This window comes from Patagioenas fasciata, chromosome 1 (assembly GCF_037038585.1).
Source record: "Patagioenas fasciata isolate bPatFas1 chromosome 1, bPatFas1.hap1, whole genome shotgun sequence".
Lineage (NCBI taxonomy): Eukaryota > Metazoa > Chordata > Aves > Columbiformes > Columbidae > Patagioenas > Patagioenas fasciata.
The window spans coordinates 127,766,690-127,787,047 of record NC_092520.1 but is presented as its reverse complement, the minus strand read 5'-3'; the positions used below and the strand labels follow the sequence as shown (position 1 = coordinate 127,787,047).

Genomic DNA, 20,358 nt, shown 5'->3' with positions numbered 1-20,358 from the left:
CTTGCCAATTTTAATTTGTGTTGGAGAACTGCTATACATGGACTAAGTGCATAGCTTAGCACATGTGCAATCCACTATGTCCCATCACATCCATGTCCCTAATCTGCTGATCCAGGAACAGTGTTGATCCTCCAGCTTTGTTGGTGTTTACTGTAACAGAGACAATTTGAGACGATGGCTAGCTGGTGTTAGGAGAACATGCTTTCTTAGCCTTATCACAAGGAGAGAAAGGGCTTGAGGGGGGTGCAATGGAGATGAGAAAGCAGCAAGAGAGAAACAGTGAAGGGGAAATTCCCAGCTGCATTGAGAATAAACTGTGTCACAGTACTGGAATGAATAAATGCAATAACATTGCAGGTCACGGAACTTTTAGATAGGATGAAGTATTACACTTTGACAGAGAGTGATGCTGTTTAATTGTGCAATCAGGCAAAAGAAGCTATCCAGGAGTGAGAAAAGAAGGGCAGATCTTTTTGTCCAGAAAATAAATCTGGATTAGGAAAGGGGTTTATGAAGTCTGCCGTGTTGCCCAGATTGATGAGAACTGAAGCAGGAAAAGGCAAAGTCACTTAACTGGATCTTTTACTGTCTAAACATAGAGTAGTTGTGACCGAAAAGCCACAGAAAATCCATGTGCTTCTCATGTGAAAAATGTATGTGCTTCTTACCATCATGTGCCCATAAACTCATAATGCCTACATGCTGGCAGCTCTGGGGAAGCTCATAGAATCATAGACTCCTTTAGGCTGGAAAAGATCTTTAAGATCATCAAGTCCAGTTAACCCAGCACTGTCAAGACCACCACTAAACCATGTTGCTAAGTGCTACATCCACATGTCTTTTAAACACCTCCAGGGATGGTGACTGTACCACTTCTCTGGACAGACTGTTCCAATGCCTGACAACCCTTTCCATGACCAAATTTTTTCCAGTGTCCAGTCTACACCACCCATGGTGCAACTTGAGGACATTTCCTGTTGTCCTATTGATTGTTGATTGGGAAAAGAAAGGGACAGCCACCTTGCTACAACTACCATTTAGGTAGCTGTAGACAGCAATAAGGTCTCCCCTCAGCCTCCTTTTCTCCAGGCTAAGTAGGCCCAGTTCCCTCAGCCAGTTTTCGTGAGACCTATGCTCTGGACCAGCTTTGTTGCCCTTCTCTGCCCTCTCTCCAGCACCAAAATGGCTTTCTTGTAGTGATGCGCCCAAAACTGAACACAGGATTCAAGGTGGGGCATCACCAGTGCCAAGTAAAGGGGGATGATCACTGCCCTAGTCCTGCTGGCCACACTGTTCCTGATACAAACCAGGATGCTGTTGGCCTTTTGGCCACCTGGGCACACTGCTGGCTCATGTTCTGCTGGCTGTCAATCAATGCCCCAGATCACTCTCTGCCAGGCAGCTTTCCAGCCACTCTTCCCCAAGCCTGTAGCGCTGCCTGGGGTTGTTGTGACCCAAGTGCAGGACCTGGCAACAACCTCATACAATTGGCCTCAGCCCAACGATCCAGCCTGTCCAGATTCCTCTGGCCATCCTACCCTCCAGCAGATGAACACTCCCACCCAACTCGGTGTCATCTGCAAATTTACTGAGGGTGCACTCGATTGCCTCATCCAGATCATTGCTAAAGAGATTAAACAGAACCAGCCCCAATACTGAACCCTGGGGAACACCACTCGTGAGTGGCTGCCAGCTGTATTTGACTCCATTCACCACAACTCTTTGGGCCCAGCATCCAGCCAGTTCTTTACCCAGTGAAGAGTACACCAGTCCAATCCATGAGCTGCCAGTTTCTCCAGGAGAATGCTGTGGGAAACTTTACTGAAGTCTGAGTACACAAAATCCACAGCCTTTCCCTCATCCGCTAAGTCGGTCACCTTGTCATGGGAGATCATGTTAGTCAAGCAGGTCCTGCCTTTCATAAACCCATGCTGACTGGACACAATTGCTTGGTTGTCCAGTACGTGCTGTGTGATGGCACACAGGATGTTCTGTTCCATGACCTTCCCCAGCACTGAGGTCAGACTGACAAGCCTGTAATTGCCTGGATCCTCCTTCCAGCCCCTCTAACCTCCAGTCAACTGGGACCTCCCCAGTTAGCTTGAACTGCTGATAAATAATTGAAAGTGGGTTAGTAATCACCTCCGCCAGCTCCCTCAGTACCATTGGGTGTATCCCATCTGGCTCCATAGACTTGTGCATGTCTAAGTGGTGTAGCAGGTCGCTAACCATTTCGCCTTGGATTATGGGGCTTCATTCTGCTCCTCATCCTTGTCTTCCAGGTCAGGAGGCTGAGTACTTGGAGCACAACTGTTTTTACCACTAAAGACTGTGGAAAATAAGAATTTTAGTACCTCAGCCATCTTCTCATCCTTTGTCTCTCTGCTTCCCCCCTGCATCCAGTAAAGGATGGAGATTCTCCCCTCCTTTTGTTGCTAATGTATTTATAGAAACATTTGTACTGTTTTTTATGGCAGTAGCCAGGGTAAGTTCTAGCTGGACTTTGGCCCTTCAAATTTTCTCCCTATATAACCTCATGACATCCTTGTAGTCCTCCTGAGTTGCCTGCCCCTTCTTCCAAAGGTCATAAACTCTGGTGTGCACTGAGATGTAGATTTACTCAAGGAAAGCTTCTGCCCTTCAGGGTGGGAGGCAGTGTTTCCTCCTGGAAACATTTTCACCTCTCTTCTAGTTACACATTGGCAAGAGGCAACAAGACAAATAATTAACTCTTAGACAGATCATTCTGAATGAAACTCTGAATAAACACAACTTCTTATAGTGGGGAACACTTTAACCTTAAGAGACCACAGTGTTTCTGTGTATTCAAACCTCACAAAGAAAATACCTCCTATTTCAGTAGTACCAACATTATTTTGATAGAAGGGAGAAAGTGACTGTAAACTTTTATTACATGATCTTCAGAAAGACTTAATTTTAGTATTCTTTACTATATTAGACAGCACATCAGTTGGGTAATTAAATAGAAACAAACATTTAATCTCATTTGCCCTTTAGTTTTGAGTAGAATTGTGCTTCCTCAACTGAAGTTGATGAGTGAATTATATATTTTAAGGCACCATATGCCAAAGGAAAATGTTTAAATTTATATCCATTTTGTAGATAAATTACACTCGTAAATAGATGCATTCTTTGTGCCTGCTACATCCACCAGGGATGTTGGGAGGCAGCAGGGTTTGATTAGTACTTAACCCGCATGCTTACATTCTCTTTGGGTATAATTATTTTGGAAGATTTGACCTCACTTGAATTTGCATCAGAGATATTCAAAACAATCAAATACAGAAAGCAGGACAGAGTGTAGAAAGGGGGCATGAGTCTTTTGGTATGCATTAGCACAGGTTTAATCCAGATCGCAGAACACTTCCAAAGTCTTGCAAAAGTTGCATGATGGGCTGGTTCAATAAACTCCCAGCCTGGTTGAACCTTATGAGCTCTTCCTTTAAGCTCACTGATCAAATAGCTCTTTTTTTCCTTTCCTTTCCTTTCCTTTCCTTTCCTTTCCTTTCCTTTCCTTTCCTTTCCTTTCCTTTCCTTTCCTTTCCTTTCCTTTCCTTTCCTTTCCTTTCCTTTCCTTTCCTTTCCTTTCCTTTCCTTTCCTTTCCCTTTCCTTTCCTTTCCTTTCCTTTCCTTTCCTTTCCCTTTCCTCTCCTTTCCTTTCCTCTCCTTTCCTCTCCTTTCCTTTCCTTTCCTTTCCTTTCCTTTCCTTTCCTTTCCTTTCCTTTCCTTTCCTTTCCTTTCCTTTCCTTTCCTTTCCTTTCCTTTCCTTTCCTTTCCTTTCCTTTCCTTTCCTTTCCTCTCCTCTCCTCTCCTCTCCTCTCCTCTCCTCTCCTCTCCTCTCCTCTCCTCTCCTCTCCTCTCCTCTCCTCTCCTCTCCTCTCCTCTCCTCTCCTCTCCTCTCCTCTCCTCTCCTCTCCTTTCCTTTTTCTTTTTTCTTTTCTTATCTCTTTTGTTTTCATGTCTTTACTTTTCTCTTTCTTTTCCCTCTCCTCTCCTCTCCTCTCCTCTCCTCTCCTCTCCTCTCCTCTCCTCTCCTCTCCTCTCCTCTCCTCTCCTCTCCTCTCCTCTCCTCTCCTCTCCTCTCCTCTCCTCTCCTCTCCTCTCCTCTCCTCTCCCTCTCCCTCTCCCCTCCTCTCCCTTTCCCTTTCCCCTTCCCTTTCCCTCTCCCTCTCCCTCTCCCTCTCCCTCTCCCCTCCTCTCCCTTTCCCTTTCCCTTTCCCTTTCCCTTTCCCTTTCCCTTTCCCTTTCCCTTTCCCTTTCCCTTTCCTTTTTTCTCTCCTGTTTTCCACTCAGAAAATGCTTTCTGCAGCCTTTTTTACAGAGGTATAGGTGCTGTCTCTGCAGCTCCATGGTATTTGATCATAGTAATACACTCATATGGCAGGGTACAGATCTGACATGTAGCTCTTATTTTAAGATTCTGTGACATCCCTCAATAATTTAAGTTGAAAGGAGCCTCTGGACATCTCTGAACCAACCTCTTCTCAAAGCATTGCCAGTTTAGACAGGGTTGCTCAGGACCTTGCCCACTCTCTATCTCTAATGATGGAGATTTCACAAACCTGTTGCAGTGTCTGACCACCCTCATGTTCACTTTTTTCCCACTTATTTCTAACTGGAATTTTCTTCCTTGCAATTTGTGCCCATGGTCTTTTGCCCTTTTACTGTGCACGTCCAAGAAGTTTGGCTGCATCTTCTCCTTTCTCTCCAACTGAGTAGTAAAAGATGTCAATACAATCTCTCCTCCCCCCACCTTTAGCCTTCTCAGCGCACCCAGTTGTCTCAGTCTCTTCTTGTACATCCTTGAAGTCCATCAAAATGTGTGATGTAGTATTATTCCTCAGTCTTATCTGCCAGGCTGTCAGTCTGCCAGCAAGGTTTATTATTACTAGAATAGAGAGGACGGCCTCCATGTGAAGGCCTTTGGAAAATCACTGCAGACACTGTTATCTCTGTTAGAAATTCAAGTCTAAACAGAGTGAGCTGACAGCAAGAGACAGGATTGTAGAACAAGGTGTTTCACTTCTATGATGCTGCTCATTCCAAATGCTTGCAGTTCTGGACTCCTACTGACCTTCATTTCATTTGCAAGTGCTCCATGCTTCTTCAAATATGAATCCAGATGTACTCCACTATATATCCAGATCACAGGAGTTGCAAATTAGTGGCCTCTGCAAACATTTCTCATTTAAGATGTTTATGCTATCTTGTATTATATAACAAACCTATAGAACAGCTTGATCAAAGGCTGCAGTTTGTCTGATTACCTTTAGTAGGGTCCACATGTCCTTCAGCTCCACCTGCCCTCCTATCCTCCATCCCCCACCTTCAGCACCATGGGCAAAACAGAGAAAGCAATCACAAAATAAACTGTTTTCTTGTTTTCATGTTGTGGCACCGCCTTTCCTTCAAAACAGATTTCAATCCCATGGTACTCAACAATGAAGACGCAAGTCAGCTCAGCAGTATAGACAATTTCCCTCCCGATTCCTTCAGCTCCAATAGACATCTCTGACTTTCTTAAGACGGCTTTTCTCCTTGAAAAATTTCCTTCATGATTTTAACAACAACAACATGCTTTCCAGCATCCTGTTTTGTTGGCTTTAAATGGAAGCTGAGACTCTGGAGTCTGAAATGAGAGGTTCTTCTGCCTCAGCAGAGCAGCTTTGAGCACTACTTCTGCTCCAAGGAACACAAGGTGCTCTAAGGAGTGGAATGAGCAGACAAGCCATGCCATGCACAGAGCATTAACAGAGTCTGACTGCAAGTGAAAGGGATCTAAGTGAAGTGCAGGTGAGAAATGCAATTTCAGTACTTGGATTTCTCCAAACAAAAGGGATTTCTTACAGTGAATGGGAGTGTAGAATAAGGAGCAAAGGCCTTGATGGTCATCTACCAGACAGACAGAGGAGCTCATTTTCATGGAAACAAGAGCTTAAATGCAGTTGTCCCACCTTCTTACCATATACTTTCCTGTTTCACAGCATTAGCTCCAGAAGACAGCAGCTAAATTCAGGCATCTGCTCATTCTCACACTTTACATGGCCTTGTTGAGGTCTTCTAGATCATTCAGAAACAGATCTAAAAAAATCCAAATGCTCAGAGGGAAATCACTGAAATGTATCAGGGGAGGCATGCTGGAAATCCTATTCCTCTCCAAAGCTTAGCCAGGTGTCTCAGGTCTGTCAGCAGGCCCCTTCAGGCACTTCCATTTGCATAAGCTGGTAGCCTATCTTCTAGCAAGTTTAGGACCTAACGAGCCTCATGTGGTTCTTCTAAGATACGTGCAAAAGGAGGTGCTTCTGCTGCTGCCGCCTGCTTCCCCTTGTCCACCAGGAGCCAGTGGTCACTGTGCTCAGCAGGAACTGGGGGAGAACACTTAGAATCATAGAATATCCTGAGTTGCTTCCAACCCACAAGAATCATTGAGTCCAACCCCTGTCCCTGCACAGGACAACCCCACAGTTCACACCATGTGTCTGAGGGTGTTGTCCAGTCTCTTCTTGAACACTGTCAGGCTTGGGGCCGTGACACCTCCCTGGGGAGCCTGTTCCAGTGCTCTACACCACCCTCTGGGTGAAGAACCTTTTCCTAATGTCCAACCTAAACCTCCCCTGGCACATCTTCCTGCCATTCCCTCGGGTTCTATCATTTGTCACCAGAGAGAAGAGATCAGCGCCTGCCCCTTCTCCTCCCGTCGTGAGGGAAGCTGTAGTCCCATGAGGTCTCCTCTCAGTTTCCTCTTCCCTAGGCTGAACAAACCAAGTGACTTTAGCTGCTCCTAATACAGCTTCCCCTTCAAACTCCTCACCAACTTTGTAGCCCTCTTCTGGACACTCTCCAGTGGCTTTATATCCTTTTTAATGTGCACACAGGCATTTTAGCCCTTTTAAATACATGAATTCTGCTTACACTTGTACTTGGACAGCATTAAATAAAGATTAAAAACCAAGTATTGTTTAGCTCCTCCTAGGGAGAATAGTTCAGAGTAAATACTCATGCAGCAGCATATTGACATAGACAAACTCCAAGGGACATGAACTCCAAATAATACATCAACAGACTCCTGCCCTGGCTGCAGGATCCCATCTGCCCCCAGTCTGCCTCACCTCACTCCCCAGTAGCTCCCTCAACTCTGGGTAGCAGCAGGCTTCCTTACTCTCTTCTCTGGGCAGCAAGAAGGCAGTTCTGGCATTGCTAACAAAGGTCCGTGACACTGGGAGGCTCGTGTGAGTTAGTGATATACAGAAATTATAGCCTAGATGAGGACTGAAATTTTTCTGGAGAAAAATAATATGGAAGTTTGGGGCTGGTGGGGGACAGAGATTTGATGCAAGGAGATGGAACGAGGAAGAGGAAAGCTAGGTGGTATAGCTGAAGACTTTGCTCTAAGGAGTGCTGCGGAAAAGGTGAAAGACATCTAGGTGAAAGACAACTAGAAGAAAAGAGAGGGAAGGAGGGGGGGAGAGGGAGAGGGAAGGAAGAAGAGGAAGGAAGGAGGGAGGGAAGGAGGGAAGGAGGGAGGGAAGGAGGGAAGGAGGGAGGGAAGGAGGGAAGGAGGGAAGGAGGGAGGGAAGGAAGGAAGGAAGGAGGGAAGGAGGGAGGGAAGGAAGGAGGGAAGGAGGGAAGGAAGGAAGGAGGGAAGGAAGGAAGGAAGGAAGGAAGGAAGGAGGGAAGGAGGGAAGGAGGGAAGGAGGGAAGGAGGGAGGGAAGGAAGGAAGGAGGGAGGGAAGGAAGGAAGGAAGGAAGGAAGGAAGGAAGGAAGGAAGGAAGGAAGGAGGGAGGGAGGGAGGGAGGGAGGGAAGGAAGGAAGGAAGGAAGGAAGGAAGGAAGGAAGGAAGGAAGGAAGGAAGGAAGGAAGGAGGGAGGGAGGGAGGGAGGGAAGGAAGGAAGGAAGGAAGGAAGGAAGGAAGGAAGGAAGGAAGGAAGGAAGGAAGGAAGGAAGGAAGGAAGGAAGGAAGGAAGACCTATCACCAGCAGGTGATGGCAGGTGGCTGTCACAGCCAGGGATGTGCTTCTTCATGCAGAGACAATGTTAGTAACAGAATCAGTTTTACAAAATGCTCCCCTCAGGAACAGGTGCAAAACTGATTCATCCTTTCAGGATGTTCAGGGATGCTCAAGCATATCGTGTTTTACCTAATAAGGGATTTGAGTATACTCTTATCTTATCAACCTAGCTTTTATCTTAGCCCAAATATGCCTAGAATGAGAAGAAGTATATACAGTATCTCTGGAAATTGAACAAGTCAGCAGTTATGCAACTATAGAGTAGTACGCATGTGCAGTAGCCAAAGGTGAAAAGGACAGAAGCGATGAAGACTACTTACTTCATCCCGAAGACCCCCTGAAAGACCACCAGAGAACACTGCACATGATCAAAGTAGTTCCAAGGTGTTGCAATCGATGTTGCAATAAATGTTGAGTAACTATTACATATCCTAATGATCCTAATGAATATATGAATATGTATGTGAATGGACTGTATAAATACTGTGCAACTTAAACTGACCACTGAAGCCAGCTTTGGGTGTGAACCCCTGTTTTCCCAGTGCTGAAATAAAGCACCGCATATAACTACACCTGTGGTTATGTGTCCTGATTGCTAACAACAAGACCCACATCTCAGGAAGAAACCTGAACAAGGAAGAGATGAGCATACATTTCTGTTACTTTGGAGAGCAAGGGTTTATACTGCTCTGCACTGACAGCAGCCACTGCTGCCTCTGCACCATCTTCCAAAAGCAAAGACCACGTGCTGCTCTGTTGTTGCTCGCAGCTCCTGCCCGCTCCGTCAGCCTGCACTGGCCATATTCATCCATGGGCAGAGACCAGGGCACTGGGAAATTATTTACACACTGCCACAAATGCTGTGCCCTGAGACTGCATCAGTCCTGACCACTGCTTGGATGAGTTTGCAGTGCAAATTAACTATATAGTGAAGGAAGAGGCTCTCTTGGCAGGGGCCACAGGCTGTTGCTTTGGTTACTGGTGATTTCAGTGCTCTGCATTTAGAAGGAGTGGGGAGGAATTGTCTCCACCTCTGAAGGATAGCTGGGTTGCCTATTAGCTGATGCATCTTGTTTCTGTGTCTGCTATTATGAATGTACCCAGGGAAGCCCAAGCTGTGGAAGATACCAGCCACAACACTTGCTGACCTGGAGCAGGAAAGGTGTGTAGTTTGAGTTCCAGTCAGACTTGGTAGCACAACCAAGTGGAAGAAGCAAGGGACATAGTTTTTCGTGGCTGGCTGCCTGATATAACAGAGTTTGGGAGTGAAGCCCAACACAGATAATGCCACAGAACAGCCAGTTTAAAGTACATTTATTTAGGTAAATAGCAATTACCCAAAGTGTTAAAGAACTTGTTGGTCTCAATAAGAGAACAACCTTTGCTAACACAAAGCCATTCCTAATCTCCTGAGAAGTTTTCTGAACACCTTATCAGGTACTTCTTGCACATTCAACATTTGCACCTCCTTTTGTCTCTTCAGTCTGGCTTGGGACCTCAGTGTGAGCTGCCTCTGTTTAGAGAGCACTGCAGGATGCTTTTCACAGCTTTGAGAACTGAACTAGGTGTCGGCCAATCTCTGAGACGCTGGCACAGCCTGAAATAAATAGAGAAATGAAACATGTTGGTGAGATAGAAAGGTCTGTTGATGAAACTTGGAAGGCCCTTCCTCTGAATCATGGTCTAGCCTTGTATGAGCCATGCAGGGATAGGTTGGTACTTCAGCAGCTCACTCGCAGGAGCTCTACTCCTCAATAGTATCTTCAGCCTTGAGATTAGGCACTGGGCTTCCTGCACAAGAAGAGTTAGAAACACACACACACACAAAATGATGCTTGTTACAAGGTGAGCAGGGAGCCATCTGATTCAGAGAGAAGTGGAAAGCAGAGAGAAAAGACACAGGGATTGCCATGTGCCAAGCGACCACAGGTGGAGATTTGCCATTACTGTTTCATTTGGTCAAATCTGGGTGGAATTTCACAGCCCTGCCAAAAATGTCCCAACCTGCTACTCCTGCTGGGTTCAGTGTCCTTTCGCATGTGAAGAAGTGTGAGAGACTCCTTGAAAAAGAACTTGTAGGAATCTTTACTAGCTGAAAAAGTAATAAAAAACCCAGCCTATTAAGAAATGCTCATCGGGATTTCAGTTCCAGTCTCCCGGTCAGAGTTGCTGTCCACTTGAGCTCATGGTTGCTAGAGCATGAAAATCTTTAAAATGTGATTTGAAGTGGGATAAGCCTGATGTGTCTGAATACTTCTTCACTGGACCTGTATGTCATACTTATTCATGTGTGAAACTGGACTTTGCACTGGGCTGTGCAGGGAGGGGGGCTCACACACAGCAGCTGTGGGCAGGAGCAGAAGTGAGAAACACAGAGTGAGGAGCAACAGTAAAAGCCTGGAGAAGACTTGGAGGCTTTTAAAGCATGTGGAATACAGAGATTTGAACCTGCACCAACAGACTGTATTCTCTAATACACAGAGAAAAATTCTGCATGCATTCTCTCTGAACCTTTCATGCAGAAAAAAAAATTGCTTGTGATTTACCTGAGTGAACATTAAATTAAATATTAGAAAACATATGCTGCAATTCCCAGCAGAACAGAAATTCCATATTTTGCTCAGCTATACTCAGCAATTTTGCATCTCTTTAATTAGGTGAGAAAGCTGCCTTAACTTCCTCCTTGCAAGCTTCATTGGTAATGGCACCTGAAATGCCAAGTGGTTTCACAGAAAGCAAAGAACCACCTTAAATATAGCAACTAGACCCAGCACATCTCACATGGATTCCCTTTTTGTGATACATCCACCAGGCTTCTGATTTTAGATGGCTTGCATGCAGAAACCTCTGTATCACTGATTACAACCAACCTGCAAAGCACTTACCAGCTAAGGCCATTGACAAACGAAACTCATCCTGCAAAATTCTCAAAACATCTTGCAGACCTTCTTCACCCTGCTCCAACAAAGAAAGCAGTCAGGGTAAAAGGACCCCTGGCAAAGAGCAATGCCGCAGGATGCTTGCACTGTGACAGCTGGGACAGTCCCTCAAGCCCCTGCCAATTCCAGTCTCTCATACAGAGGAATGATTAAAATGATATTATGGATACTCTCAGTTCATCACAGATTGATTTTAGATTCTTTTCCTTTTGTGATACATCTGAACAGGGAAAGAAAACAAAGCTGTTTTTCACATCTGACATTTTCTAGCTGTTTTTTTCTTAGCTTTCAGTCAACCCCCACCAATGGGCTTGTTTTAAAATGTCAAGCTTTACAATGCTGACAGTATTTTATGAAGTAATGAGAGCTTTATGTATGGTACAGCTTCAAAAACTTTAGTTTACTGAGATACCAGACTCAACCTTCAAAAATAGTACAGTTTGTTTTCCTCCAAGCAAGTGACACCAAGGAGCTCAAGATACGTTTGATTTTGATCTCACTGTAAAATGTTGGAGGACTTTTTCTTTTTTTCTCTTAATTTTGTGTTTTTATTTCTTGCAATGAAGAATGTTTCAGGTGCAGACAATATCAGTGCTTGTTCATGCCCTTCCTTTCTTGTATGCTAGGGCAATGCCACTGAGATACAACTTTAGGGTCACTCTATGGAATTTAATACTCAAGCACAGCTGAACTAAAAAAATCCCATCTCCTTTATGTTTGTGTTGTGGAAAAAATGCAGGCAACTCAAAGCAACACCCTTTTCCTGTTAGGTGCTTTTTATGTGTTTACCAGCAACAGAAACAGTGCTGCCAACTCTTTCAGGTTTCTTAGAAGATTCAGGTGATTTCTTGCTTAAAGCCTAGCTACTGGAATCCACAGCAATCACACTATTGGACAGGAGTCTCATTTAAAAAATAGGAAATGTTTCTAGACCATAATATATATATTTTTTTTCCTCTAGAGAAGAGCTTGAAAGCTCCAATCCAGAGACTAAAAGGCAAAAATTTAGCAAAGCAACCAACTGGTATAATTACATTTTAATTTTAATTTTAATTATATGATGTTAACCTTCTGCAACAGAGGTCTACTTCGTGACCGGATCATAGAAATGTGCTAGTAGTTAAGAAGCAGCAAAGCTGGAACTGAGGTAGCAGCAGCACACTTAGGCACCTACAGGACACGGTTGTGCTCAGTTCTGTCCAAAATGTTTCAGACATCAGTGGGAAGGAGTTCTATATATATTTCCAAAGAAGTCATAAGAACTCTATGAAACTGCTGTATCAAAACCATAGGTCTCCAAGTAAACTGACAGCAAATAAAATTGTCAGACTCATCTTTGTGGCAAGTAAGCCCACTTCTAATTTTGAAAAGCACTGATGGTCCTGAGTCTTATAGTATTTTAGAATCAAAGTGCAACACCAAGAAATCGGGTCCCATGAAACAATGTTATCAGCTTCAAAATTTTGTTTGAAATCGTAAAATTCAGTGGTATTTTAAAACCATAGAAAATGCCTGGTTTTGATTCAATTTGGGGTGTTTCCACTTAGAATTCAGCAAAACAAAGCCAAAATAATGGGTAAGATTCTTCAATGGTGAAAACTGTCTATGACTTTTAAATAACAGCAACAGAGCATGAGAAGTGGACATACAAACTCAAAGCTTCTTACTTACCTTGTAAGCCAGACCCCATAAAGCTGGTCTTCCAATAAAGACGCATTTTGCTCCCAGTGCCAGTGCTTTTAATACATCACTTCCTTTTCGTATTCCACCATCCAAATAAACTTCAATGCTGCCTTGTACTGCCTCCACAACCTCGACCAGAGCATCAATCTGCAAAGAAACAGCCACTCTCACCTTGAGGCTCTTGATTCCAAGAGAAAGAGGAAACACTCCAAAGTGACAAGCAGGGATGAAATGCTTCAATAGCACACCTTCTTGAAATGAAATGTGGCAATTCATCACCAATAGCTTGGCACCAAAAGCTGCAGAATAAAGTGCAGCTCCCTCTTCTATTTGCCAGATACTTAATTCCAATTTCTAGTGCTTTGCTTATACTGATATTCTTTGCTAGTAGTTCTAATAAGCGAAAAAGTTACATTTGCAGTTGCTTTCTGAAAAAATTTTAAATAAATTTCAATTGAAATAATTGTTGTTAATATCTTTCATTTGAGACGATGAATGACACAAATGTTCGTAAAAACTGCTGCTGTCCAAATTACATGAAATTATATTTCAACCTTATCTTGGTGATTGCCTGTCTAAAGCCTCCTCAAACCTCCTAAAGCATCTATGAAGAATTTAATTTGCTATGTAGTGCAGTCCATGTATCATTTCCTCCAGACTAAGCCCCCTGATTCCCTAAGGTCTCTTCTGCGGAACACAGTGCAGTGCCAGCCTGGTAGTGCCTGGCAGCACCACCTGGTGACACTGGCTCTGGTCCAGTATAACCAGTGGCAGGACATTGCACTAGGCCTAATTAACCCTCCTTTGCAGTAAAACCCAAGGTCTCTTTCTGCAGTCTCTTATCCTTTGCTTTCTTTTCATCTTTATTAAAAGTAGATCAACTCTAACTAAGATTACTAAGTAGATTTTTTCCAATTGGCCAACATTTTTTCCAGAATTTAAGACTGAAAATTTTCAGGCTGAAATTTTCCAAGAGTAGCTCAGCAAGAGCCGGGGAAATACCTTCTGCTGTCAGGCATGATACCAGAGGAGTAGCAGAGCTGAACTAGGTATCTACAGGTTTGTCTGTGTATGTAAAGAAACTCGTAAGGTAGAAGAGCAGTTTAATGTGAATCTCATTTCTATTATTATGTTCTTAGCATTTAGATTAGAATTTTTAATTCATTATTGTCAGCCTTGACATAGAACAGAATGGAGTTCCCTGGTACCTACTTTTACTTTTCAGAGGAAAACAGAGAAAATAAAGTCTGTAAGATACTATGCAATACAGAACTGTAAAATAAGAACAATTGGAAAAACTGACAGAAGCTAAATTAAGCCAGTAAAACATACACGCGTCCAAACAATCTGTGATTTCTTTGTACAGACTAAAAAGCGACTGAATTTTTCTCCAGATAAGTTATCCTTTTTCTGGCTCATGAAAGTCAATAAATTCCTATTTAGACTTGAGTCTGTAAATATGCAAACAGACCTCTCGCTATATCTAGCTGCATTGTTTGTGCATGTTTTGGCAGATGAGAACAATGAGAATATTTTATGCTCTCATTTGTGGATTTTTGGTTCAAAAGCTTCATTTTATTTTTGCTTCAGTGCACCAAGAGTACATGTGCCACTGCCCCAGCTAGTGAAGACACAGGCAGAAAACTTTTACTGACTTAGGCCAGTACTTTATCTGCAGTTATGTGGGCTCAGTGCTGCTTACAGAACCCTCTCAAGAAGTTGTGACAATACTTCAGTGGGCAGCCCACGTCAAAATATGCATCTTACCAGTTTAAAGCTAAAGTACATCTGTACAGATCTACAGCCATGCAATGAACACAAGAGGCCACCAGAAGCTTATATACAAAGACAGGCATAGAGATATCCAGGTTAGCGCCGATGTGCACGCAGTAAATGCTTTTGGGACATACATTTTCTAACTTACAGTGGCAGGTCCTCCATCCAGTTGCCTTCCACCATGATTGGACACAATAATTCCCTGAACTCCATGTCTCACTGCCAGTTCTGCATCTTCTTTCGTCAAGATGCCTTTGATGATGATGGGCAGGTGGGTCAAGCTCCGCAGCCAGTAGATGTCACTCCAGGTGACTGAAGGATCAACACTGTTGGGTGGCAGTCCATACTCGGAGCGGTCATCTCCCTATAGCCATAGGACAGAAGGAAACTTCATCTGAACTGAAACAATACAGAGGCCCCTTGAAGTCTTTCTCTACCCTAGAACAGATTAGTTAAACATGCTAACAAACATATTCATCAGCTCCTGAAAGCACGTGTCTCCAGAGGAGAATAATTACAATTGGGATGGAGATCAGTGTCTCCAAGGCAGCTGGACTGGAATTTTGAATCCAGAGCCCAGGCTGGCAGGAGGTCAAGCCAGGACGCTGCAGAACCAGAAGAGGAGAAGATACGCCCTGGGTACAGCAGATGCCAAAACAGCAGCTACCCGGTGATTTTTGTCTCATGTGGTACACATCAGTGCCATGAATGAAAGGATGGGCTTATTTTACAAACCTCAAAGGCTCCTTCCAAGTTCTTCAGTTTCATGTGGGGAGGAAGGCGGAAACCGTTGCGGACATCATCACGTCTTTTGCCCGTGTAGGGCAGATCCACGGTGAGGACGAGGCCCTGGAAACCCAAAGCCTCCGCCTGTTGGACCAGCTGCTGGGAAACCGCCCTGTTGCGGTGGATGTAGAGCTGGAACCATCGGAGGCCGCCGGGGGCAGCTGCAGAGATCTCCTCCAGTGTGCAGGTGGAGTACGTGCTGGCAATGTAACAGGTGTTCATCGCTTTGGCCGCTTTGGGAGGTATTGGAAAATAATCAGAATCAAGGTAATTTCAATGGTCCTGCCAGACACCAGGTACAGAAGTTTTTTATCTACAATTTGCAGAAAATACCTGAACCCCTGTTTTATTTGTATTCTACCAAACACGGCACTTTACCGATTGGCAAATATGAAAGCAGGAAAGAAAGGGATAATTTACCCAGTGGTGCTTTCATTTTGCAACTTTTTTTTTTTTTGTAAGAGGAACTTTATGATTGTGTCCTCGCAGGAATGCACTGTCAAGTGCACTTGGTGTACACAGAAACAGACATGGGAAAAAAAGATATTTCCAGGGGTCAGGTCTCCAAACCCACCATGGCGTTTGGGAAGAGAGACATTATGCTTTTCTCCAAGGGAGACACTGTTTTTACTCATAACAAGGCTGAGTCCCATCCACCACTTTTATGTCATATCTAGAGCCCACGTTACTGAGGACTCCGTTTGGTTCTTGGTGTATATCAGAAATGTATTTACCACCTCTCTAAGTTTGCAGCAGCCTCCACAGGGCTAATCTCATAGTAGTGGTAGTTGGAGAAGTAAAGCGATGTCTATATGGCTTCCCATGTACTCTGCGTCACCTGACCCACATGGGTCATCCACAAAAAGGGGTGTCAGAAAGGGGGAAAGGAGTTTGCTCCTTCTAGCCTGAAGATTTTTCTCATTCATGCTCGAAGTCATCCTAACAGCTTTTTGAGGTTTTCAACAACCCTCCTTTTTGCTACATGGCAAAAAAGCAGAAGACTACCTCTGGCTGTGCTTTTCTCTCCATCAGGCCATGCTAGCTGGTGGAAGCCGGTAGGGGCAATTCCTACAGGAAAGCTGATTTCAGTCCCCAGGAGTTTAGTACTAATGTTCATCATAGATACATCCCGCAGCATACGTGGCCGGAAATGTATTCTGTAAGGCAAAATAAACCTTTCAGGATGGTAGCTATTCAGTGACTTTTCTGAAGTTTCGTGGAAACCAGGTTTTCATTTACCTATTGCAATGCAGGAATGCCAATAAAGAGCATATAAGATTCTTCAACCTTTCTCTTTGCTTTTAAAGGTCAATTCAGCCAGCAGTTCAGCCACTTCCGTTTTTCTTTAGTCCCATACTCCTGCTTGCTAGCCACAGTACATCATTTCTGCATTTCCCACCTCAGCTCACCAGCTCTTGTTCTCCCACTGCCCACCCCACAGTCCCAGGTTGCTGCCTTCCACTCCACCATTTGTATGTCTGTCGTCACTGTACAATGTGCCCGCCCTCACTCTCTGCAGCATGTTCCCAAATCCCATACTGCTTACACACGGGCTTCCTGCTGTTCGCCACATGCTCTGCGTTGCATCTCATTCTGTTATAGCCACTCATCCCCTTTCCTGTTATACCACACCACACCACACCACACCACACTGTACTGTACCGTAGCACACCACACCACACCGTACCGTACCACACCACGCTACACCACACCACACCACACCACACCACACCACACCACACCACACCACACCACACCACACCACACCACACCACACCACACCACACCACACCACACACCACACACCATACCGTACCACACCATACCGTACCACACCATACCGTACCATACCATACCATACCATACCATACCATACCATACCATACCATACCATACCATACCATACCATACCATACCATACCGCACCATACTGTACTGTACCATGCCATACTGTACCATACCAATTATTTGCCTGGACCCTCAGCATCCCTTATGCCTCATGCAATCTGTGTCATATTGAGGCTAGCATCAGAGCATATAGTGCATGTCATTCAAGTAAGTGCATTTTGCTTGGGGACCACTTTGAAAGGGCAAGATGTAAGGAACATTTGCTTGTGAAGTCCAGGTACTTGCACAAAAGCATAGTTTAAAAGCTTGCAGTACAACACCCGTCATTTCCTCCTCCCATTACCTTTTATATGCCAGGATGTTTTCATCTCGAGTGCAACAGTCATCTGCTCCAGCTGCAAAAAAATCCCAGGCCATCTTGGGTAAATACTTTTTAGCATAAGCTTCAAAGTCTGAGAGACACACCATCGCCATTGCTGAGAGAGGCTCTTGGAACCTTGAAGAAAAGAATAACATGGAGAGGAAATTAGTTCCCTGAACTGTCATTCTCTCTTTCAGGGGCTCTAATGTCACTTAATGCAAACCTTGGACCCACCTCTCTTGTAGAAGAGTTGCTAAGAGGTTGTCTCTTTATCTTGGCATTCATCCTCTCACCTAGTATGACAAAAACTTGCAGATGCAGCCATAAGAGTGGGAAGAAGTTGCATCTCTGTGCCTCTCTTTATTCTGTCTTAATCAGAGGACTGAAGAGGACATTTTAGGTCCTCTGCTATTTTAAGAAACAGCAATTCTGTAATTCTGTCATAAATTCCATTTTAAAACTAGCTGGGTTATTTGTTCCACTAATTCTCCTCAAAGGTTGTCCCAGAACATCATTTGCTGGATTACCCCTTAGGATGGCTCCCTGACTGAATAATTAGTCATGGAATGCAGCGACTAAATTAAAGCTCATAAAATCTGGAAGCAAGTAAATATGGAGTCTACATCTAACCTGCTCCAGCATGAACACATTGTAAAACTATGCCCAGACTCTGAGTACAAGTCACTGTTAAGGTCAGTGGTGTGGAAAAACAAATTATTTTCTACAGATCTTAATTTCTCTTTTGTAACAAATATCTTCTGGGTGTTTACATTACATACTGCATCATTGATACATGCTTTAAAAAAGGTGCATACAAAATTTGGACAAACTATGAGAAAACACTGGCAAAAAGCAAATTCTACAACATGAAACATATTTCTAAGAACTACCCTCAATCTTTCAGGGAACAGAAGTGACATTGTGTGACCCAGATGTCTAATCAAACCAACATAAATGCTGCCTAGCACATGCCTGCACTTTACTTGCTTTTGAACCAGCCAGGACTAAAAACTATGCAAATTAATGTTTTAGCACACTAGGCTGGTGTGCGAGGAAACATTCACAAAACACAGACAAAATCAATTTGCTAAATCATTTGTTGCAATTACTTCTGCAGCTCTGATTAAAATTGGCATTTTCAAGCTAAATGAAAACATGAAGTTTTAAAACAGCTGTGGTTTGGTCTAGTTTTTCTGAAAATGTACAGGAAGAAGGAAGTATCCTAGTTTTCAGGATTAGCCTCCCACCACAGATTAGCAGGGGTTGCAAGCTTCACCAAAACCAGTCCCATGTGTCTGATGTTGTAACATTTCTGGCACAGAAAAACACATAGGTTATGTACGCAGATCCAACCTGTCAAACTGCAGACATGGATATGTCTCACTGACTGAGGTGTCTGTGTATACTCTTGAAAATTAGGACTCATAACTCCCTCTGCTAGGAAAGAGCCCCAGATGAGGGACTCATTGGTAGTGGAAGAAGAAATGTTGCCTGATTTCTAGAGTATCATTTTGTCTCCTCTGACAGGCCTTAGGTAGCAGGTGGTAAAGTATCCCAAGCCCTCTCTGTATGCCTTCAAGACATCAATCGCTGCTGATAGCATGTGTCTTCATATATCATACATCGTGATATACCATAAACCACATAGCAAGACTTATGCTTTTCCAACTGTTCGAAAGGTCAAAGCCAGCAAGCCCAAAAAGATACATCAAGTCCTCTCATGGCAGAATAAATGGGACTTCTAAACAACCGAGGCCCAATCCTCATTGTCTCCCAATTCAGGACTCAGTTCAGACTTACTTTGGGTTTCAGGGAAGCTGCAGGAGGTGGGATCCTTTCCTTCAGGTTCACCTACAGACAGGATGTAGAGGAGGTCTCTTCACTGAGTAGCTGCTTTTTTCTCAAGTCAATAAACAACAACCAGAGATTAAAGCTCAATCCCACAGTAAACTTTGTACTGTTTGTAAAACACTAACTTTGTTTACCTATCAGGTGAGTAAATCAAGCATTACCTTGTCAGCAGCATTATTGCTTGAGACACAGCATTGGAGCTGAGCTCTTTGGCTCTGCGTTAATTCAGGCTCTGCATTCATTTAGGGAAGCAACAGTACTTCAGGGGTTTTGACTGAATTTCTAAACTGCTGATAACTTGCTGCTGAACATGCTATAAATCCCACCAAAATGATGATCCACAGGCAGTGTGAGTTGTTACAGCCCACAGCTACCGAGCCTTGAATCTTCACCACCACATGTGGAGGAGACTTTTTTGCTTCCTACCTTATGCGAACAAATAAAGTACCCTTTGTCTTCTGCTGTTTTTAAAGGGCTATGAGCGCTCTTGTGGTCTGGTTGCTCTCACACTGGCCTTGCAGATTCCCTTCTTTGGCTCCCCACCCAGCCACCTCCCAGGAGGATCACAGGTCTTCTCCCTTTCCAGTGCTTGTGGCTGGTGAGACTTCTCTGTGCTTGCCTCCATCTCCCCTGTTAAGCATTAACAACTGGGACTGTTGCCCTCTCAGTCCAAGCAGCCCAGCTGGGGCAGTGAGTGACCCAAAGGACCAGGGAAGAGCTGGAAGACAAACAGAGCTGCAACCTCATGACCTGGTGTCCAAGCAGCTGGTCTGACCCAGGACTGCAGATCTGATGTTCCTGACAGCAGAAATCCTAGATCACTGGCACTATCTCTGCAGCTGTAGCAAATACCTAGTCTTCTGTTAAATGTATTCACAAGACCCTGACCAAACATGATGACCTACACCCTCATCTTTCAAAACTTTTTAAAATTCAGTCTTCAGAGCTCACTATCCACTGACAGTACTGTGAGTCTGGCTTCTGGCATCCAGCTATGGATACAGGTGTCACAAATGAGACAAGGTGTGCACGCTTAGTTAGAGAGCCCGTTAGCTCCTTGATTTGGTTTCTTGCCCAGGACAA

At 44.1% G+C, this 20,358-nt stretch overlaps 1 protein-coding gene across 1 annotated transcript; it reads right to left on the bottom strand.

Annotated features, from left to right (window-relative positions):
- Positions 1-9,328: 9,328 nt before the first annotated feature.
- HAO2 (hydroxyacid oxidase 2) lies at positions 9,329-19,333 on the bottom strand. Its single transcript, XM_065853934.2, has 8 exons — positions 19,225-19,333; positions 17,407-17,559; positions 16,221-16,372; positions 15,165-15,448; positions 14,578-14,793; positions 12,642-12,800; positions 10,917-10,986; positions 9,329-9,628 (listed from the first exon to the last, which is right to left on the bottom strand). Exons 2-8 carry the CDS (start codon positions 17,535-17,537, stop codon positions 9,573-9,575), a joined length of 1,068 nt encoding a protein of 355 aa, XP_065710006.2. The 5' UTR covers positions 17,538-17,559; positions 19,225-19,333; the 3' UTR covers positions 9,329-9,572.
- Between the last annotated feature and the right edge of the window lie 1,025 nt (positions 19,334-20,358).